Source organism: Marmota monax, unplaced genomic scaffold, assembly GCF_021218885.2.
Source record: "Marmota monax isolate L192 unplaced genomic scaffold, Marmota_monax_Labrador192_F-V1.1 WCK01_AAM20220418_F8-fsc00014, whole genome shotgun sequence".
Classification (NCBI taxonomy): domain Eukaryota; kingdom Metazoa; phylum Chordata; class Mammalia; order Rodentia; family Sciuridae; genus Marmota; species Marmota monax.
This window is the reverse complement of record NW_026695222.1, coordinates 16,848,398-16,870,786: the sequence shown is the minus strand read 5'-3', so window position 1 is coordinate 16,870,786 and position 22,389 is coordinate 16,848,398. Positions and strand designations below refer to the sequence as shown.

The following is a 22,389-nucleotide window of genomic DNA, read 5'->3' as shown; positions in this document are numbered from 1 at the left end:
CAGGGTTAAAACACCAAGGAGCGCGTGTTAGGGGTAAACCGATATGGCAACATGCGAGCACAGAGCCATGCTGTTCTGTGGAGGGACAGTCATGCAACATGAGGCAGCTTCAGGCTGCAGCTGGCTGCTCAGTCTTCTCCCGCATGGCCCAGGGCCCTCTGAGCATGCAGTGCCTGGTTGGGCCCAGGTTTCGATGAAGCTCCACTGTACCTCAAACTGGGGCATATCCGGGGTAGAGCAAGCCCCTCGATCCGGGCTGTCCTCGATGCCCCCAGACTCATCATCCTGCCCCTTGAGATCCCGGGAGAACACCAGGCCCTCAGTTTCAGAGTCGCTTTTGTCTCTGTCGAGTTCAGGCAGGCTGCGAGAGAAGTCTTCGAAGGCGCTGCCATGATAGTCACCAATAACCGTGAAGTCCACCTCAGCCTCCAGGCTGGATGTGGAGCTGACCGTGATGCTGGAGCATTTGCGCTCTATGGCCAGGTGGTTGTCTTTCAGGAACACTGCGTCCCTCTCCTGGTCCTGGTCCTCATCTCCTGTGTCACTCTCTGGGGCCCGGGGACGTGGTGGTTTGACTTTCTCTTCCGATCCCTCCCTCAGCCCTGCTCTCTATGGCCAGATAAAACCAGAGGAATGGGATGCAGGGTAGGGAGGGGGAGAGAAAAAAGGAGAAAGAGAGAGAGAGAGAGAGAGAGAGAGAGAGAGAGAACATCAAGATGGTGCATGTCAGAAGAAATCTTGAGGCTGTGTTGAGGTCCTGAATGGAGCAGGTCAGGAAATGAAAAATCAAAAAAATAAAACAAAACAAACCCAGGAAAGGTTCCTTGAAATCATAACAAGCTTAAAAAACAAAAAGAATTTCTCAAGAGTAGGGATGCTCCTTCCCAAGGATCTCACACTGATGGCAAAAGCGAGTTCAAAGCAAATATCCTGCCAGTGAGTCCTGGACAGGAGGCCCCATCCAAGGCTTGGATGGAGGAGCCTATCAGAAGCGGCACTGTGCAAAAGGCAGGGATGGAATCCCGGACCCCAGGCCCATCCGTGCAGGTGGCGTCGAGAAACAAACTTAGGAGGGAGGTTAGGTACTCAGGAAACCCAGGGGAGGAGGCAGAGAGGCTGGAGCCAAGAGCTTGAGGAACGCAGAGGAAGCCAGCAAGGCTTGTCAATTCCACTGAATCTCCGTGGACAGGGTCAGCATCAAACAGTGGGAAGAACAATTCAGGGCCAGGCCCTCTGGGGACGAGCTTCCAGGGAGCCGGGTGCTACACCAGATCCACCCTTAGCTCCGAGAGTGGGCCATGGGCAGGCCATGGGCAGGAGGTTCTGGTCCCATCAGTGTAATTGACAACAGCAGGCCAAGGAGATGCTAGCAACTCTTGTCCACTATACATACCTCTCAACTGGCCTGTCAGGGATTAAACACCACACACACATTTTTGGCTGGTCCATGACATTGTTTTCTGTTAAAAAACCAATCTAACACCCACAAAATATTTTTTTAAAGAACTTGACTTCAGCTTCTGGAGATTCAGTGTGCTTAGAAATTCACTTGCTAAACGGGCCTCCATTTAGCCAGTTTCTGGAAGGTCGAGAGGTGTGAGGAATACATTCCCGACAAGCCAGAGTGGAGCAGCCATGGGGGTTCGCTGCTACAGCAGGTAGGAATCTAAGAAGCGAAGCATCCTGGCCAGGTGAAGGTAACTAGGTCATCAGGACACAGAGGGACTGTAGAGACCTGAGGGCCCGAGGGGCTGGTGAATCTCAGGTGCCCCCCCTTCCCAGGGGCGTTTGCAGCTAAGCTGGTGAAGCGCTTCTCTTCCCTGACCGCATCTCCGGATTTGTTCTGGATTAGAGAAGACAGTTAGTCTTAAGGAGGCAGAAAGAAACTTGAAAGGGAACCAGAGCGGAGGATGGAAATCTCTGGACTGTCAGCTTCCACAAGGCAGGAGACCAGGGACAGGATGAAGAAAGATCACTGGCTAAGCCAAGCAAGAGGTAGGAATCGAGAGGGGAGGGGCAGCAAGGCAAGCATGTAATCTGCTGGTAGTGGTGGCACCTTCTCCATAGGAGTGTGTGTGACCCTCTGGGCACCAGGTCATACCAAAAGCTGAGGGTCTTTGTGGCCAAGATAACGTGGGCCAAGCAGATGACCCCATCCTTCAGCCTGGGCTACTCATAGGTGCATTTTGGGAAAAGGCCTCATAGGGATGGACAAGCAGCCTTGGGTTGCAGTAATGATGAGCGGCCACTGAATCATGCTTCTAAAAGGCTACCAGGCATGCGGTCGGTGGGGGACATGATGGGGGTGGGGGCTCACATAGCCAGTTACCCCAGGCGCTTCCTCCAGCGTGGTTTCGCAGCCTGAATCGGGGGACACGAGCTCTAGTTCTGTGCGTCTTTCCTGGTGGAGTGTGGTAGAAATGCCCTCCCTGAAGTGTCTGGTAGCCAGAGGCATCATTGAGGAATGTGCAGTTTGGGGACTGGCAAAGTCCCCTGGGGGCTGGAGTTGGACGAAGCCCAGGTCTAAAATCTTGTTCCGCTGTTGCTCTAACTGACCCATGCAGGCCTCTGAAGTCAACTCATTTGGAAGGGCCTTTGTTTCACTCTGACTAGCTCGACGAGTCTCAGCTCCATGGGTCTCAAATATCCGAATTTTGTTGGCCACTGAGGTCTTGCTTATGTCTTCCAGGGAGCCCTCTTGTCCCCCATCCTGGAAAGAGGTCGTCTCTTTTTGCTTTCCCGAAGGGAATACCAACCCCGGAGTTGTGACCCCTTCAGCTTCTTCAGGAACAACTCTGGGCTTTCTGCTGGCCACTGGAGGTGCCCTGCGTTCACCTCCTGTGTCAGGGGGCACAATTAACCCAACTTGGTCTTTGGGCTCTGGGCTGTCTTTAGGAAGCTGGACATGTTTGAGAAATACAGGAAATTGATCTCCAAAGAGATCCCTGAGCTCTGAAGGCTCCCCTGATCCATGAGAAGCTGGGCTTGGAAAAGCTTCCTCCAGAGCTTCCAGAGCCTCAAAGTGACCAGGGGAGGCTGGCAGGGAGGTGACCACCTCCATATGAGGAAATGCTGAGGCTTCCTGGTCCCCCATCTTAGGTTGTCCGATTTGGGTATGAATGGCTCCCCTCTCTTTGGAGAGGAAGTTGCCTCTGTCTGGTTTGACTGGCTTCCTGACATGAGGAGGGATGGTCCACAGAAGGGCATGGGCCTGGGGGTCCAGGCACACCCTGCCTCCTCCATTAGTGGAGTGGTCCTTCCATCCTGCTGAGGGACTTGATCTGGCCTCTTCCCTCAAGTTCCCACTGGCAGGAGGCTCTTCCTTTTCAGCTGCCCTGGCTGTCGGGTGAGACTCTCCCTCCACCTCCTGCTGTGCTTCTTGCCAGTCCTCAGCAAATGTGTGTCCTGGAGAAGGTCCCTGCTGGTCATCCTGTCTTCCGTGGTTCCTGGGAGACCTGGTTCCTTCCTCGGAGGAGGCAATATGGGCTTCATCCTTGTTCCTGCTGGCAGCTGTGGCGGAGCCCCTCGGGTCTGTGGCATTCAGCTCTGAGCTCTCTGGGAGCTCCCCTGGCAGTTCCAGCTTGATGTGTCCTCCAGGAGGGGCATCCAGGCGCTCTTCTCTCTCTTCCAAAGGCAGAGGGAGAACTTGATCTTCAGAATCTTTTTCTCCGTGATTTAGATAGAAGCTCCTCTCTGCAAAGGAGGTATCAGTCTCATCGCTAGAGTCAGCTCTGGCTTCAGCATGAACAGGATCCAACAGAAATGACTGGAGGCCTCCCTTGTCAGAGGCTGGAGAGGGGATGTCCACCTCTGCTGGCCTGGTTCCTGGAGTTGTGGATCTTCCACACGTCTGGAGCTCCTCCAGCCTCTTCCTTAGCTCTGCACGATCCTCCAACTGACCATCTGAGACTGGGAAGTTCCTGATGGGTGCCTCGCTGATGCCAAACCTGAGCTCAGAGCCCTCAAGGAGCTTGTCTGACAATGTGCATCCTGTAGCCTGGGCAACCCCTCCAGTACCTGCCCTGACCCAGGGGCCTTCCTCCCACACCGACTCAAAGTCTTCTGGACTTGCAATCATCCTCCCTTGCTGCTGAGTTTTGGCATTTTTGGTTCCCACCATTTCTTCTGTGGCCATTTCAACTTTGAACTTGTCCACCAGAATGTCTACCTTGGAGAGTCTGCCATCGGCAAGGACGTCAGCGAGGCCTGCCTCACTTTCTTCCTGCTGTGTGTTGGCCATTTTTAGGAGACTGAGACCGAGTTCTTCTGGCTTAGTGTACTGTCTTTCTATAAATACCCAATGCTCCGAACCCTGTGTTGCAATTGGAGCAAGAAGAGTTAACATGAAATAGCAGGCACCTGAAGGGCGGGTCACCCTTCTCTCTGTAAAAAGGGACCAATCTACCACCAAAAGGTAGTCCAGTGTGGACTGGGATGGCATGTCCCCAGAACCGGTTGGGGAGAGAAAGACATGATTATGCCAGTCCTTCTCACAGGTTATTCTTCCCATTAAGGCACCCCAAAATAACTGACTGACCTTCCTCAACCCCATCCCTCACTTGATAAGACAGGATGGGTTCTCATGCTCTCCCCATGCTAACAATGGATAAAGTGAGATCCATGGATGGGCCAGGACTCTTCCTCTTCCTCTTTTACTAAAACAATTGCCACTTTCAGAGGAGAAAGTACTTAGATCACTGGGAACTTCTGAATGTTAGAGCTGAAAGAGTTTAAAACATTATTTGGTCTAATCTCCTCAGTGTGTAAGTGGGGAAACCAAGGCCTAGAGAAGGTCAGTGACTTGGTCATGGCTACCCACTGACTTTCAGTGCCTGGAATCTCTGCTGACTTATCTCACAACCTTGGAAGATGGGTGTCACCCGTGATCCACTGCTAAGGTAAGGGAAGCATTGAGTTCCACAGGGCTTAGTCTAAAATCTGACCTTTTTATAAGAGCTTCTGGGAAGGAAACAGATTTTGATTATTAGCAAAAATACCAAATGGCCAGATTAGTGACAGTCAACATAATGGCTTAAAAAGTTTGAATATAATGGATTTCCATCCCAAAGAAATAAATACCAGGGTCCATCCTTGGAGAATTCTAACAAAACTCATAGGGTTATAAAGGGCTGATCAGAATACATCACAGAAGGAAAAGACTTATAGACCCAGGCATCATCATGGGGCAGAGGGACCAGCATACCCAACTGTCTACTGAATGGTCCTCTACCTGCCACAAGGGGTCTTCAAACAGTACTTGGGGGGAACGATGGATTTCTGAATCATTAAGGTGGCAGGAAGGCCACTGGGTTTCTAATATTCTTGGAGCCACAGAAGACTTGTTTCCCACAAAATCTTAATGGAAGTTCATCTAGTATGTAACACAAATATTGGGCAGCCCAGTACCCTGATGTATCACTCTCCTTTGAAATCACTGCTCTGACTAAAGCCCCTCAGAACAGATATGGAAACCTTACCTAGGACTAGTGAAGAAAGGCATCTTGTCCAAGGTCACAGAGTGAGCCAGGGGCAAAGGCAAGGCAGGCCTAGGATCCAGTCCCTAACTCCAAGTTCTGTGAAGTATGTCCTTTCCACCCCACCATGACCACCTCTGCAGTATTTGTCAAAAACTGTTTCTAGCAATAGGAGGGGGAAGGTTTATATGGCCTTAGGCTCCTTTTTAGTTTATGACTGGGCAAAAAGTCTATGAATCCATAAGATCTGAAGGAGTTTGAAGGATCAAAAGAGCGTTGTAACTCTCCACCTCAATACTCCATTTTATCAAATCATGTCTCCATGATAGAGAACAAGACCTTATTAGAAGAATTCTGCCAACATGAAAGAGAGTAGAAAGTGGGGAGGCCTAGACAAAATCTAGCATAGGTTTCTGAGATTTTATTTCAGGTCGTTAGGGCCTTCAGGACCCCAGCACTTGAACTATCAGAGGACTGGCTTCCAAAGTTTATGGAAGCCAGGGCTCCTCATCTCTTTGGGGAATTTGTTCCTTTTGATGCTTCCATTTCAGCTTTACCAACATTGTGAGCCTGGCAATGAAAGCCAAAGTTGGTCAGTGAGGCCCCTTCTGGAACTTTCCTGCTCCATTTCTAAGAAGAACTGGGCTAGATAAGCCACAGTGTGGAGGGCGAGAGCTGGCACAGAATGGAAGAAAGATTCTACAGGCAGAAAAGAGAAGCACATAGTGATATTTGGTTATTATGTGCCAGGCAATGCTGCCCTTTGTCCAAGTAGTTTTTTTTTTTTTGGGGGGGGGAGGGGTACTTGGGAGATTGAACCCAGGCCCCTGCACATTCAGCAAGTACTTTGTCTTTGACCTATTCCCCAGTCCTCCAAGTTATGAAATTTAATCCAGTTGGCAACTGTGATGCCTGCATTGGTACCCTTATTTCAGAAGGGGAAACTGAGGGTCTCAGAGGGAAGGGCCTTGCATAAGATCAGTGTGAACAGTATGGGAAGAAGGAGGAATTCTACTTCTAATAAGCAAATAGGTAGGATCCTGAAGAGGAAAAAGAGAGAGAGAAAGAGAGAACTTTGCTAGCACCAATGCACTGGTAAAAGCACATCTGGCCCAGATCACAAGATGGAACAATGTTAGGGCGGCCCCAGATTGCCACCGCCCTGCAGCTATTCTTTTTCCCAACTGGGGACCTTCAGTGCCTTGTTCAGAACACCACTCCCCACTTGCGAGGGGCTCTGCATCTGCTCCAGTCTTGGAAATGGGAGCAGAGGAGCCAGTTTGGTTCCCACATGAGCTACACACAAGAAGAAACTCTCCCCAAAGGACAGTTCTGCTGACTCCAGGCTACTCAGGTTCCCCCTGGAACTCTGCGAAACATCTGGGCCTTGACCTTCATAGGAGGATGGGATGCTGGATGGGGGACCCTCTAGAAACCATGTCCTGGGAGAAACTGCTGAGGGGCACAGGAGCATTCAGGGAAGGAAAGGTGTGCAGCCCTGTGGGGGGTGGCCTGGGGAGGGCTGCAGAGCAGATCCAAGGTACCAAAGGGCAGGAGGCTACAGGCCATGGATGCAGAAGTTCAGATTTTAAATCAGTACAAAGACCCTGGCCGCAGCCTAAGCATAGGTGCAGGGAGGGTCAAAAGTGTATCTATGTACACACATCCCATGCACCAAGTTGCTGGACAGGCCCAGGGGTATCTGGAAAATTCTGCACTTACTTTACACAGGCCCCTGTGCCACTGGGAACATGATATTAAATAGAAAATTAAAAACATTGTGACAGGTAGAGAGAAACAAAGAAAGGAAAGCTCCTTTTTTCCTGATCTTTGAACAAGAGATCCTCAGGGGTTTTACGTCCTGAGTTCTGCAAACGAGGGAATCAACCCAAATGAGGACTCATAGGAGCATGAGAGATTGATGGATATGTATCAATTAAATGAACAGGGAGGACTTATGAGAAGAAGCTCCGCCCTTCGTGATTATTTCTGGTCTGTCTGAGAAAGCAAATTTAATCCAAGAAGGGTGTGTCCCTGAAGATATCACACTGCAGAAGAGATTATGTGTTGTCATAAGCATGTTCTCCAAAGGGATTCTATAGCTATCATAAACCAGGACACAGCCCTTGCATTGCTTAATTACATGCAGAACAAACAATTCTTCTAAATACTCTTTTCAAATACTCTTTTTCAAATAATAAATAGCTGTAAAGCCAGAAGTAACTAGAAGTATTGGAAGCATCATAAACAAGTTTTTCAGCTTTTGTGAACAATGTTGGGAGGAAAAATGTGATCATTAAAAAAAGGTGAATTTATCTTTTTCGGCAAGAATTATCCTTCCAAAAGTTTTCTATTGGTCCCATGTTGAGGAAAGAGTTGATTTTTTAAAATGCACGTATATGTTTTGCTTGTTAGAAAATGTACTATGGCACATTGTTCATTAGCAATCTGGAAAGTACAAGAAAAACACATGCACGACAAATCACAATGTCAATGCTTGTTAGTGCAAAGTATATTATATACATGTTTATAAAAATCAATTACCTTTCATGGCAATTTCTAAATTATCCCTGCAGTATTAAAAACCATGTTCATTTTTTTAATAAATAAAACCTCAACTTTATTGCTCAATAAAACTGAGAAAAATCCAAAATAAATAAATAAATAAATAAATCAGTACAAAGAAACTTCCTAATTGAAGACAGAAGACAAAATGGGCTGTGGTCAGGGACAGTGAGGGTCCCTCTGTGGAGGAGGCTGATGGCTGCTGGCCAGAGGTGGATGAAGGGTGTATGCTAGGTTCTGCTTCCACTATAGGCACATGCCTTTGGTTCTAGGAGCATCCATGGTCATGGGCATCACTATGTCCCTGGTCTTGGGGGGATGCTATTGACTCCTGTCCGACTTTCCTCAACTGACAGTGATGATAGTTTAGTTTTTATTTTTATATAGAAGAAAAATTCATGGAGAATTAGGATTTATGTTTTACCATATTTGTGGCTCACATAATGTCTTTATTTGCAGTAGCCCCAGAAATTGCCTCTGATTAAAGAGAAAGATATATGACCCTCCCCACCCTGACACCATGCCAACAGAGGAGGTGCAGAAACCAGCTGATCAGTACCTCCCAGCCCCAACAGCCTACGAAATCCCAGTAGACAAGAAGAATGTGACCCTTGCTGCTGGGCCCTAGATTTTATCCTCAGTACCCATGCAGGGCCACAGAAAATTCCAAGAACCCTCAACTCATTGCTATACCAGGCCCAGAAGCAGTGCCCTCCTCATTTAGAATGTTTGCCTGACCAAGGATGCTCTTGGAAAAAAGATGTCTACTTTTGCCTTCCTAGAAACCCAGACAGATCCAAACCCCAGAGGAGTTTAGAGAGCTGGAGCCAGGAGAGATGAAATGCTATGCCCTAACTAGCCACAGCTAGACCTTATTCAGGCTCCTAAACAGAGATAATATGTTAGGGTAGAACGTATTTAGGGGCCATGACCCCTAGTCCCCCATGCTCAGTGGTCAGAGCCTGCCTCCAGGTTCCTCAGCCTCACAAGCGCCTAAGAAAAAGAGACCATGTTTCCTTTAAGGCAGGGGCAGTTTGGCTGTTCTGCCCTCCTAGGATGACTGCACTCCTGTCCTTCCTGAGAAACATGGATAAGGGAGGGGCTGGCCCTTTCTGGATCTCTGGGATGGGATGCTTGTTGGTCATAGCATGGGGACAGCATGGGCCACCCACAGTTCCCTTCTGCATGACAGAGTCTGGTTCCCCTCACCCCAGAGAAAGGGTTTTCTAAAACCCCTAGTGAGTGATCAGGTTGGGCTGGAGGCCCCAGGAGGAAGGGGTACGGGAGGTGAAAACAATAACCTCAGGTGATGCTGCGAGGCTTTTCTGAGTGAACACTTCCAAGCCTGCGGCTGTTCCGGGTACCAAGTCCTGCTGAGAGATGTCCTGGGTCCTCTGGGACTGCAGGGGAGGCCCAGGGCCAAAGGAAAGAGAGAGGGGGAGGAAGGAAAGGAGGGACAGAGACAGAGAGAGAAAGCAGGAGAGAGAGACATACGAAGTCCATCAATAGCCCAGTTTTGTAAGTCCCACCTCCTTAGGACTTGCGCATTTGGTCAGGAAGGAGCCACTCTGTGGGTGAGACAAAGAGGGACAGCCCTTCTAAGACACTTAAGGGAGGGAGTCCCACAGTCAGCTACAAGACAGTACTGAGGTCCCAGACTGTCCCTTGAGGCCTGCCCACTAACATTGTGGAATTTATGGAACCACACCATTTGGACCCTGATTCTGAGTCCCCCTGCTGGGTGTTATTGGCTTAGACTAATGGTTCAATCCTGCAATTGGGGCACAGCCCCATTTAAAGAGTTATCTTTAAAACTTGGATCTATTGCTCTCCTCACGGCCTGAATGGGACCCAAAAAGCTCTGAGGAAACTACTAGAAATTCTGGGTGATAGCTCTCTGCAAGGTCACCCACATAGCATATATTTGGGTCAGGAATTCTAGTCACCATCAGAAATGGCTCCATAATTGTCTAGCACTTCCCAGTTGATAAAGTGCTTTAATCTTCATTATTTCCTTCAATCTTGCCAACAACCTTCCTATGGAGTGTCAATTCCAGTCCTCTTTAGACAGACTAGGCAATGAAGTTCAGAAATCACTCACCCAAGGACCCAGTCAAATCCTTTCTACAGTTCCTCCCCATCTCCCAAATCTTCGCTCTTAAAAGCAAGACGTCCCATAAGCCATTTCTAAATGCCCACAGCTCCAAGGTGACCTCCTGGGCTGTAACTGTTTAAAGCAGTGGAGACCACACAGCTTGGGCTAAGGAGGTGGCAGAACAGACTTTACCTTGTTATTGACTCATCTTCTAGCAGTTCCAGACATCACCAGCAGGTGGGGCACATCCCCAAGCCAGGCTGCTCTGAGACCCAGAGGTTCAGACCCCAGGTCACCAGTAATCATTCTTCCTTTCTCTGTTGGAGTCTGACCCTTTTAGTAACCTCTGCATCCCACTTCACCTCCAGCCAGGCCAAGGATTGGCCTACCTCAGGAACAATTAAAAGCCACTTTGGCCAAGTCTCTCTTTAGAGAGTCAGGGGATGGGGGAGGTAAGCGCCAGATCACTAAACCAGACACCAATTTCCCCAATTTCCAGTCAGAGTGTTGGTTGTGCCAGGGACCACAGAAGCCCTTAGTAGATGCAGAGGTTTGCCCTCCTTCAAGAGCAGCAGTCATGAAAGCCCCCAAAGCATCCCTAACTTTGTGAATCAGCAATCAGGGAATCCCAGTAGCTCTGCTACAACACGCTAGGCAAAGCCCTGTTACCTGGCAGGCTCAGACCATGGCTAGTACTGATTCAATCAAGTGCTCTACAAATTAGATCATGGCTGCAAAACCCATTTTCAAATCATTAGAGGGAAGTACATGCACAATGGACTCCATACTTGGTCTTCATGATTTAGTCTTGCTCCAAGGCAGATATGATTTGGTAGTAAATACAATGACCTGCCACACTATAAAAGTGGCTTATGGCCCCTCTTCTTTCAGCTACAATGCTGAACAGTTCTTCTTTCTGAGTCTCAGTACCCCTATCTGTAAAAGGACCTTGAACCAAGTGTTTCAAGATCCTTCAAACTTTAATTTAAATAAAATAAAACAGTAAGTAACTTGTACTGGGCATTGAGGTGCCATGCTGGTCCCTCTCCAGCAATTATCTCATTTGATTCTCACAATATCCCTATGAACATTTCTGCCTAACGGAGCCTCAGACAGATTAGGTATAACAAACTCAGAGTCCTCCAGCTACCAGGCAGTGGAGTCAGAATTCAATCCAGGCAGCATAAGTCTAGACCACAGTTGGTTTGAGACCAATCAGCAGCCTCTCTAGGGAGAAATACCTATGTATAAACTGGGATAAAAATTGCCAAGATTTTGCAAGTGCTTGGGATTATAATATAGGAATTTCCCAAATCCTATCTTTATCTCTTTTGCAATAGAGAAAATACTGTCCACACTTTCCACTGTAAAAGGCAGAGTGTGTGGGGTCCTTTTTGGAAGCCCGAGAAGCAGGTGTGCTTTGTGTGGTGAACCCAATCCCCTTTAGTGGATTCCGGGGCTCCTTCTAGGAGGGACCACCCCCCCACACACACATTGCATTTTTACAACATGTGCAAAAGGGTCTGGCTACTAGATAGGGCTACCAAGATTCTCAAAGTTTATTGTGCAAGAGAATAACCTAGAACTCTTGATTAGAATGCTGGTTCCAGAGCTCTACCACCAAATATCTGATTCAGCAGAACGAAGAAGGGGCCCTGGAACCCACATTTCTAACAAGGAACCCTTCCCCATCATACTCTGGCTGATGGAAGAAGAGTACACCAAGCTACCACGAGTCTTTGGAGCTTCCATGTTTCAGGGTGGTCTCTGGGACTCAAGATTCCAAGATTTAGTGAATATGTCCCCCGAGCCTAACCTGCCATTCCATCCCCATCAGCCCAGGCCACGCTGGGGGAAGCATATTGGTGTTAGGATGAGTGTAAGTCATTACATTGCAACTTCCCACTGCCTCTTTACCCAGGGTCCCTGTTGAGGACTTCAGGGTGACACCTACCTCGTTGGCTTTCTCAGGAGTGCCCTTGGGGGAGGGGGAGGCAGGTGAGGATGGCAGCCTGCGCTCCCGCTCCCAGTCTCGATCCCTGTGGATCAGTTTGCTGTTGGGCTCCTTCAGGGTCCTCTTGAGTTCATTGATACTGGCCTGGTGCTTCAGCAGGACATCCTCTGGCTTGTCCAAGAACTACAGATGGACAGACAGGACAGCAGTGTTAGGCGAACAACTCCAAGTGGGGGATGCAGGGTTTGGGGATGGTGGCAGCAATCACCATCACCACCCCAAAACCAGCAATGTGATCTCCCCAACACTGCCTCTCTCTCACAGCAACCCCAGGAGCCAAGTGAGCCAAGGAACATCAGCCCCAATAGATACACTGACTGAGGCACAGGGCACTTGTGCTGACAAAGAGGAGACTCCAGATCAAGCCATCTTCTCTTCTCTCCTGCCTGGCTCCCTGACCTCTGAACACTCAACTCAACCAAAGCCCCTCAGGTCTGTGAGCCCAGTGGTAGTCAGGCACACAGAAGGCTTTCCTCTGGCATAGCACACAGCATCCACCAGAGCAAGAACTCCCTTGTCATGTGTCCTGGACTGTTCTAGACTTGCAGGCTAGCCTTCCAGGTCCCTCTGGGACCCTAGTTCCTACCTTTTGGTGGAGATTTAAACCACCATACCTAGCAGGATGTTCAGTCTAGGACCCTCTAAGGTCCAACCTGTGCAACTGCTCATACCCTAAGGAGGTCCAGAGTGCAGATATGCCTAAAGCTAGTGCTATCCATAGAAATGGGGCCTGCTCCCTCACTGGGACCAGGGGCCCAAGAAAAGACTGTGAATCCTCTCTGCTGTGAGCCACTACCTTCCCCACCACCTGGATCCTCCAGATGCCTTTGGTGTACAGACACCAATAACAGATGGGCTGAGACATGGCCAGATACAGATTAGGATGCTGCGGGATGTTCAAAAAGAATGGAGACCAGGAAGAAGAGGGGTAAGTCCCAAAGCTGAGCACAAGAACTGAGCCAGGTATATCTGGAGTCATGGGTGTGTCCTCAATTAATCCACCAAGTCTGAGCTTCTGTCAGTGCAGCATGATGGAGTACTCTGCCTAGGTTTAGCGAGGACAAGCCACTGGTGGCCTGTCAAAGCTGTTTAACTGCCTGCCTCTAGGCACAGCATTGGGCCAGCAGCCCATGCATGAGGCTGTTTGAAGGCTCGTGGTAACTCTGTTAAGGGCAAGAAATGGACAATCTCAGCTTATTAAAGTCAGATCAGATGGGTTTAGGAGAACAACCTGAGAGTTAAGCACACCTTGGATAAACGTGGATTTTTCCTCTGGGCTTATCCATGGCATCCAGTGAGCCACTGTGGTTGACTCCTAAGCTCCCTCAGGAAGGAGACTGATCCCACTGGGGCTTCTACATCCCTCCAGACACCTGCCTTTACCTCTGGCCTCTCTCCCTAGACTGAACTTCCCACAGGAAAACATCTGCCTAAGAAGTCAAATCTGATGGAATCTGCACAAGGGGTGGGTTTGGGCTATAATACTTCATAGATCCCAATCCAGGAGGACCCCAAATAGGCCTGCTGGCTCTTTGGGCATGTCATGCTCCCAAAGGGAACATGGTATAGTGGGAATCTGGGAACCTGGGAGACTTGACGGTCAGGGCATTGAAGAAACCTAGTCCATGGGCCTGCTGTGGCTCAGTAGAGCACTGGCCTAGCATGTGTGAGGCACTGGGTTTGATCCTTAGCACCACATAAAAATAAATAAAATAATTATTTTAAAATACCATAACCATTATAAAAGGAAAAAAAGAAACCTAGTCTAAATGCCTCACTATGCAGATGGGGGCTAGGGCTCGAGGAGACTTTCCTAAGACCTTCGAAGAGTCAGTGCAGAATTGGGTTGGAACCCAGATCTCAGGGCTCCCAGGTCAGGCCCTTGCTATGGCCCAGCCTCTGGCCCTTTCCCTTGGAAGCCCAAGGATAAACCTCCTCCTCTTGGAAATTGTAAAAGGGAAGCAGTAGTGAACACAGGAGGAATAAATTGAGGGCCGGAACAAACAGGAAGAGGAAGAGAAAAGGAGAAGAGGCTTTTGGTGGAGCTGCAGCAGCAGCTGCCCTGGAGGGAAGTGAACTGGAGTCTGAGCAGAGGCAGATGTGCTCAAATGCTCCCCCCTCCCGCCCCCCCAACCCCCACACACATCTGGTTGCCAAGAGAAACCAAAAGAAACTCAGGTGAGGACACAGATGAGATGGAGGAGTGACCAAACAGTGCTGTGGGGGAGATGAATCTAAGGAAGGGTCGGAGTGGGGGATGCAGGGAGATGAGCTAAATGGAAGCACAGAGTGGCCTGGAAGAGCTGGTGGACACAGGTGGGGTGGTCAGGTAAGAAGCAAGCATGGAGCATCAGGTGGGCTGGAGAGGTAGAGAGTGAAGCTAGGTGGAGGGTGGCAGGGGTGAGGAAGGAGGGACAGATGGCTTGTTGGGGGCAGAGTCCAAGAAGGGAGTTGGAGAGATGAGCTTCCATAAGGGCAGAAGCAAGGGTGACTGGAGAGGGGGGATCACAGGAAGGAGGAGGGCAGGACCAGCGGAGATGAAGCTGAGGTAGTGTCGGGGGAATGAGCCGGGGAAGGACTGTGAGATGGTTACACATGAGCTGGAGGTCTGAATGGCTGGGTAGGGAGGGACAGGTCCCATGCAGTACCTCCTGCTTGTGTCTCGGCGTGGTTTCCTGCTCCGGCTAGTGGGACATGGCAGGAGGGAAAGGAACCATCAGGGTCAGTAGAGCAAACAGATTAGAGATACCGCGACTGGCCTGGTCCAGCAAGGTGGCCCAGCACGCTCACACTCCACCAAGCAGCACGGGCGCAGGAAGCTGCTGGGCCACCCATAGGGCAGTGAGGTAGCCAGAGTAGGTGCGGGATGGGAAGCAGGGTACTGCCCCAGAAAGGCAAAGAAGGGCACAGGGTTCTGGAGGAAAGCAGGCAGAGCCACTCTTGGTTTGTGGGGCTCGAGGTGTCTGGGGCCTCATGCTTCTTGCTGCAGTGGGTGTGTCCAGGGGCCTATGCTCACATGGCAAAACTAAACGATGGAAAAAAAACCTGCTTAACAACTCCTAGAGGAAGCCATGCCTGGTCTATGTGTGCCCATGCCTGTGTGTGAAGCCTTGTGTGTCAGTCTAGGGGTGCGGGGGTGTCTGAGAGTGAGTGCATGTAAGGCTGAGATTGTGCATTACTGCAGGAGCACCGAGGGTGGGGTGCTAAGGCATCAGGAAGGGGACACACCTGTACCTCACCCTGTGAGGCCCATGGTGACATCTGATCATGCTCTGGGGAGGAAGCAGGCAATGCAGAGCCAGATTATAAAGGAGCAGACAAGGAGTGAGCCAGAGGAGGCCCAAGTCCTCCAGGGCACGAGGCCCCCCAGGGAGGCTGGGCAAGAAGAGGGAAGAGCATAGGTCAGACAGCATGCTCACCCCTGCTCCCAACCCAGGAAGGCCCAAGGGCAAGGCCTTGAGCACCCCACAGCAAGGGTGACTGGCCATAACTAGAGGTAAATCTAAACCATGGGTTGGCTTCTTGATCCCTAGTGCACAGGGTAAAGGAAAGCCAGGCTCGTACCTTTAGCTCCTTGATCTTGGTGGGGGTCCTGACCTCTCCTTCCTCAGCCTCTGACCGCCGTCCCCCGGACTCTGCATCCTCCTCCCGCTTGTCACCATCAGGCCCTACATCATGGTTTTCACTGACTGAGGCCGGGCGGGAGAACTCTGCTAAAGTGGGCAGAGGTGACAAGATGATTATGTGAGAGGTCTGTGCGTGGACAGGAGGTCAGCCCAGCTGCTGCTTAACCATGCTTTCAGTGGAGCCAACTTCCAAGCCTCCAACCTATTGCCCACTCCTAGTCACACGGCTGGTGAGTAGCAGAACTGTCTCCCAGCCAGGCCCCTTCCTACTTTCTGCAATGCTAGATTTCAAATCTCAAATCCAACTTGTGCTCTGTGACTTTGGGTAAATTACACAATCTCTCCGGGTCTTGGTTTTCTCATCCATACATAGTACCTGCTACAGACACTTGGGGTGAGGAACAAATAGCTAATGTGTGTAAGCATTTAAGAGAGTATTCAGGAAGGAGTGAGCCTTCCACTGATGCTGGCCCATAAATGTTGCTGTTTGGGCTGTGGTCACTTGTGACAGAATACTCCCTTGATCATTATTTAGCAATATACAAATATCGTAAGATTAGCTTTACTGGTGAAAACTAAAGTCCTAAAGATTGCAAATTACTTATCTTCTTTATAAATTAGTGAGAATTCAAGGGGATCCCTAGAGTAAACATCTTTCTCACTAACTGGTATTTCAAAATACTTTTCTGAAATAGAAAATCAGGGTAGGATTATAGACCTCACACTAGGCACTGAGCATAAGCCAATCACACTCATGGATTGAGTGTTGGTGAAAAATAGGCTGGAAAACACTGAATTAAAATAACTAGAGCATAGATATTTATCCTTGGCGTTGGCCTCCTCTAAAAGGAGAAAATAGAGAGAATAATTATGCTTTTTTGTTATTATTGTTCCAGGGATTGAACCCAGTGGCACTTTACCATTGAGTCACATCCCCAGCCCTTTTATTTTTTTATTTTGAGACAAGATCTTTGTAAGTTACTCATGGCCTTGCTAAGTTGCTGAGGCTGGCCTTTAGCTTGTGATCCTCTTGCCTCAGCCTCCCAAGTCACTGGGATTACCGGCATGCATCACTGAACCTGGCTAATCATCCTTTCTCTTCATGCATACTCACTTTGCAAAGTACCCGTTTTTGCACACTATTTCATGTGATTTGCGCAATACTCTGTGTTGATGGCTACCATGGGGATTACTATCCCTATTTATCCCTGTTTTTACAGAGAATAAATTGAGACCCTCAAGACAGGAAAGGTCCCACTGGTGATCTTCCAGTGAGTCTGGATGAGAGCCTAGACTTTGGGCTTAAGAGTCCAGACTTCTGCTTCTCCTCTGATGAGCTCTGCCAGCTTTGAGATAACCTCTGCTGCTTTCTGCTCTCCAAAGAGTGGGCTTCATTTAGCCCCTGAAATAGGAATGGTAACTGCAGAAGGGAAGCAGAGATTGTCGTTTCCTTTGCATGAACCACACATGCATTCTCCTTGTAGGATGTCAATCTGCGCATTGCTGAGCTTCTTAGGCAAGAGGCCCAGAAAACCATCTGGCTGAACCTAGGAGCCCACAAGGTCATGACTCAGGGAAGCTGTGGGAAGTCCCAAGAGCAGCAGTGGCACATCCCAAGTGGTAGTGGGAAAGTTGGCACTGAATCACCAAGAGCTGCCTAGGTACAGTGGTGCTTCAGGGCTGCCATGATTGGTATGAATGAACTTGCAATGTGTTCCTGCTCACTCTGCTCACTAAGAATCACTACTCATTCTGCGGAACTTGGCATGTCCACTCCCTTACTTGCCTCTAAAAAACACTCTTCTCCCACTTCCAATTTAGGACATACCTCCATCAAGGCTGCGGGACATGGTGTACCGTTTGCTGGAAGAACGCTCAAAGAAGGGTGCAGGCCTGTCAATGAGGGCACTGGCTTGGCGGGTCTGTGCCTGGGTCCTCCCACTATACCGGAACTTGGAGCCCATCACCAGGAAGCCCTTTGGTGGAGGCTCAGGAGACACCAACCTGCAGTGGAAGGATGGAGGTGAGGAGGGAGGATCAGACCTGCATTGCCAGGCCCAAGGTTAGACCACAGCAGGCCTTCTGTCCCACTTCCCCATCAACTACAACACCACGAAGTGGTCCAGGAAGAGGGAGACTTGGCGGAAGGGGGTGCTTCCCTGCCATCTCCACTAACTTCTCCTCCTGCTCCCCTCTACCCGTATGGCCTCTGCTTCATCCCTGCTTACCCCAGCCCAGTGTCAGCTCACCGGAAGAACGTGTGATGCTCAATGCAGACCTTCCACAGTCTCTTGGCTGACCGGTGATTTGGGAGCTTAAAGCCAATCGTGCTCTCAAACTGCTCGTACTAAAAACCAAGATAGGTGGGTGAGAAGCAGGCTGGGGCCACTCCCACCACCAGCCCATCCTGTCTGAACCTCTTCTGGGGCATGTGCAACTTTGGCTGGTTCATTCATGTAATAAACAAGGCGGATCAAGCCCTTCCTCTAGGATAGACCTAGTGCTAAATACACAGCCACCGTGGAGAACAAGACAGAAGATGCCAGGGAGTGCGGGACTCAGATAATAAATGAGTAAACAAGGTAACTGCAGATATGAACAAGGGCTATGAGGAGAATAAAGGGAGATGTGCAAGAGGAGGGGACAACTGAGCAGCCTGGGGTTGGGGTGACTTAGAAAAGGTGACCAGGGCTGCCCTCTAGCCAGGTGTGCTTTGAGCTGAGATCTGAAGGATGGGGACAGGCTAGAATTTGGATCTTCTTTTTTAATATTTATTTTTTAGGTGTAGATGGACACAACACAATGCCTTTATTTTTATGTGATGCTGAGGATCGAACCCAGGTCCCACCCATGCTAGGCGAGTGCTCCACCACTGAGCCACAATCTCAGCCCCTAGAATTTGGATCTTAATGTGCTCCAAAGGGCCGTGTGTTAAAGGCTTAGTTCCCAGCATGGTGCTAGGTGGTGGGGCCTAGCAGAGGTTTTAGGTCATTAGGGGCATACCGTCAAAAGCACTTCTTCCTTTTTTTTTTTTTTTGGTATGCTGGCCCTGAAATTAAGTTTGGTCCTACTTGCGTGCCTGCCATGTTGGGGCTCTCACCACAGGCCCAAAGCAATGGAGCCAATCAGACAAGGACTAAAATCTCCAAAACCATAAACCAAAATAAACCTTTCCTCTTTATAAGTCTATTATCTCAGAAATTTTGTTATAGTAACAGAAAGCTAACACAGGGAGGAACCAACCATGTGAGAAGAGGGGGAAGAGACTTTTGGGCAGGGGGAACATCACATGCAAAGGATACAGGGGAGGAAGGAACTTGATTTATTCAAGGATTGCAGGAAAGGCTGGAGGGGCTAGGGCATCGTGGGTATGAGGAGGAGTGGCAAGAGAGAGGTGGGAAAGGTAGGTGGCCATGGGAATTCAACTTCAACCCTAGAGTTAAAGAGCCCTCCTGAAAGTTCAGGCAACAAGTGTGAGGAAGGTGAGGCTGGGGGTTGGAAGGATTCAATTTAAAGGATTTTAAAGATCTTCTTAGCAGCAGAGGAAAATGGCCTGGAGCACAAGAGGAGGAAGGGAAGCCAGCAAAAGGGTTATGTGAAGATGTCGATGAGAAATGGCAGCTGTCACAGCCTTCGTGTAGCAGGGAGAAGAGTATCAGGTGGGTCACAGTTACTCTAATGGTAGAACCAAATGGCTTTGGATGCAAGAGATGTGGAGTTGAAGGGAAAGAGGTGTGGACACATATCTGTATGTGTGTGGTCTCACACCTGTGCATTCGCATACATGCTGGAGGACCACATGCAGGCCAACATGTGTGCACACACATGTACTCATTTATCTGTGTAAAGTGAACTGTAGTTACCTTATTTATGCTTGTGTGTGTGTGTGTGCATGCGCATGCATGCACACATATACCCAAAGTGTGATGTCTGTGGGGAGCCAAGGAGAGGGATCTCTCTGTCTCCCATGATCCCCAGGACCCAGTCTATGTATCCTGGGTAAGAAAAATTCAGGCCAGCTACACTTGGTCAGTCCCAGGAGGAGCAAGGGGTCCCAGGGCAGGCTTACCTCCCCAGGCCGGATCTTAATATAGAAGTTACTCCTCTTGTAAGAGATCTTAAGAATCTTGGGCCAGGCAAATCGGTTGATTCTCAGCCGGTCCCGGTAAATAAGCAGACCATTGGCACAGACACCTAACATGATGTCAATGCCCTCAGAGTCCTGCATTATAAAGATCAGGGGAAATAAAAAGTTATGAACTTTGAGGAACAAGAAATGAAAATGTTCCAAGTTGCAGGTAACACAGGGTCTGGCACACCAAGTCCTCTGGAGGCGCTTGATGGTTCCTCAGGGGGAATGCAGTACCTTGGCATGGTGCAGATCAACTCCATACATGGAAAGCTTCTTGGCATTCTCAAGGAAGTGGATCTCTGCTTCTCCCGGGGTCATGCCCCTGAGGGAAAGAAAGTGATCACTCAGGACTGTGGGAAAGACCCAGGCCAAATCCTGCTGGCTGAAGGTGGCCACCATCAGAACCCATGCTTCTAGGACACTGGGTAGCTGAGCCTCATTTGAGTCCTTCCCCTCTGTCCTCAGGGCAGGAAGGTGAGCCCACCATCCCCACTTCTGTCCAGCCATCCCCATCTCCCACAAAACTCTGGTCCAGTCTCGTTTCCTCCAAAAAGCAGACAAGGGCTGGTCAGAGTCATATTTTTATCTCATTTGCTACTGAATTAAGCAAGAGCTATAAATCTTCCTCCTCCATGACTGTGACACTATTGCTGAAGACATCGCTCATTATAATCACCCAAGGCTCCTAAATTATTACCCACATAAGATAGGTCTCTCAGAGTTTTGTTTGAGAAGCTACTTTATCTCTCCTGGAGAACAAGTACACATTCTCCTTTCTGAAAAGAAAAGTTATGTAATTAATCAAGGTTCTTTCTTTGCTTTGGCTGTCGGGAAACTCAGGCTACATTTTATACTTAGTCACAGCAACTGTTTTTTGAGTACCATGTGCGGGTTACTGTTCTAGGCACTTTATGTATATTAATTCACAGAATCCTTATCACAACCCTATAAGGTAGGTATCATGGTCATTCCCATATTACAGATGAGGAAGCAGGGAGGTTGAATAACTAGCTCAAGGGCCCACTGCTATTAAGTCACAGAGTCAGTATTTAACCCCAAACAAGGTGGCTCCAGAATTCATACTACTAACCACTTCATCACATTTTTCTCTTTTGTCCTCCAAGCCTGTTTCCTTTCCCCTGTCTACCTCTGGGCCACTATGTGCTTGGGACACCTGGATGCTAAATGTCAATGTGCTTTAAGTCCAAAGAGCTATAGAGACAATCATTAGCTTATTTCCAGCCCATATTGATCTGAATATCCTTCTCTGAATTATTATGACTCTTGCAAATCCCCAAGGCACCTTGCTATCTCAGACAGGGATGACAGATGGTGGGCAGCCCCTCATTCTTGTGCCCAGATGACCACGGCTCACCAGTCAGATCCTACTCAACACAACACCAAGCAGAAAGTACTAGCCAAGCATGGCTGGTTTGCAAGTCTCTGAGAGATGTACTTGCTGCTGCCCTTGACCCAGCATTCATCACACCCCAGCAGGCTCTTCTATGCATCTCCCACCCCTCCTCTCCAGATGCAGCCCACAGATGCAACCCTCGTCATTCTCTCCATCCTCCATAGTAACAAGATAACATCACCATGGCCCTTCCCACAGGCAAAGCACTTCACTGTTCATAAATGCACTTTCAAATCATTTATCACATTGGGTTCCCTTAACAACCTTAAGCTTGGAGCCTGAAGTACTTCTAGCTTAAAAGGACCCTAGATCCATTTTGATCCAAGGGTTACCCCCAGGGGTTAGAATGCCCTACAGAACAAGCACTTGGAAATAATGGTGGGGAGCATTTTGGTTGTTACAATAACTAAGTGGTGTTGTGAGCACTTAAAGCCTAGGACCCAGGGAGGCTAAACATCCTACACAATGAATTCTCCTGCCCCAAACAGCAATAGTTGAGAAACAGTGATTGGCTAATTCTGTGCATTTATACGTGGAAAATAGGGTTTTCAGAGACTAAATAACCAGCCACAAACACATATCTGGTTAATTATCTTCTAACTCCTAGAACAAGGTGCTTTCCACAGCACAATCAACTACTCAACCTCTCAACTCACAGATAGCAACCCTAAGAGCCAACATTCAGTGTGTCTTTAATATGTGCCATGTGGCCCTCCTGACAACCCTACAGGGTGGGTTTACTAGCACCACATTGAACAGATGAGCATGCCAAAGCACAAGGAAGTAGAATGGTGTGCCAAGATCCCTTGGTTAGAAAGCAGCAAAGCCAGATGGCGAACCCAAGCAGGCTGGTTTTCGAGTCCAAACTTTTGAACTTTATGCCAAGATCCAGACATCAGGATGCTTACTTGGAGGCACACAGCAGTTATTATTATGTCCACAATAACTCTACATAGTTATTATTATCTCTAAGTGGCGGATAAACTGGTTTTCAGAGACTCTGGCAGGGAATTATCACATCCATATAGGAACTTAAGAAACTGAGGCCCCAAGAGACTACTTAAAGTCA

At 48.9% G+C, this 22,389-nt stretch overlaps 1 protein-coding gene across 28 annotated transcripts in view; it reads right to left on the bottom strand.

Moving 5' to 3' along the window:
* Nucleotides 1-22,389, bottom strand: part of Epb41l1 (erythrocyte membrane protein band 4.1 like 1) — a 122,662-nt gene that overhangs the window by 20,306 nt on the left and 79,967 nt on the right. For 9 of the 28 annotated variants that reach the window (XM_058575340.1, XM_058575341.1, XM_058575334.1 and 6 more), the window contains 11 exons: nucleotides 20,141-20,228; nucleotides 19,844-19,996; nucleotides 18,024-18,121; nucleotides 17,603-17,778; nucleotides 15,713-15,861; nucleotides 14,797-14,832; nucleotides 12,089-12,271; nucleotides 9,341-9,439; nucleotides 2,330-4,312; nucleotides 1,736-1,843; nucleotides 211-609 (listed from right to left, as the gene is read on the bottom strand). In XM_058575340.1, coding sequence (XP_058431323.1) covers nucleotides 211-609; nucleotides 1,736-1,843; nucleotides 2,330-4,312; nucleotides 9,341-9,439; nucleotides 12,089-12,271; nucleotides 14,797-14,832; nucleotides 15,713-15,861; nucleotides 17,603-17,778; nucleotides 18,024-18,121; nucleotides 19,844-19,996; nucleotides 20,141-20,228 — 3,472 coding nt within the window. The remainder of the gene's footprint in view (nucleotides 1-210; nucleotides 610-1,735; nucleotides 1,844-2,329; nucleotides 4,313-9,340; nucleotides 9,440-12,088; nucleotides 12,272-14,796; nucleotides 14,833-15,712; nucleotides 15,862-17,602; nucleotides 17,779-18,023; nucleotides 18,122-19,843; nucleotides 19,997-20,140; nucleotides 20,229-22,389) is intronic. The other 19 variants (XM_046433210.2, XM_046433211.2, XM_058575346.1 and 16 more) reach the window with 10 other exon arrangements.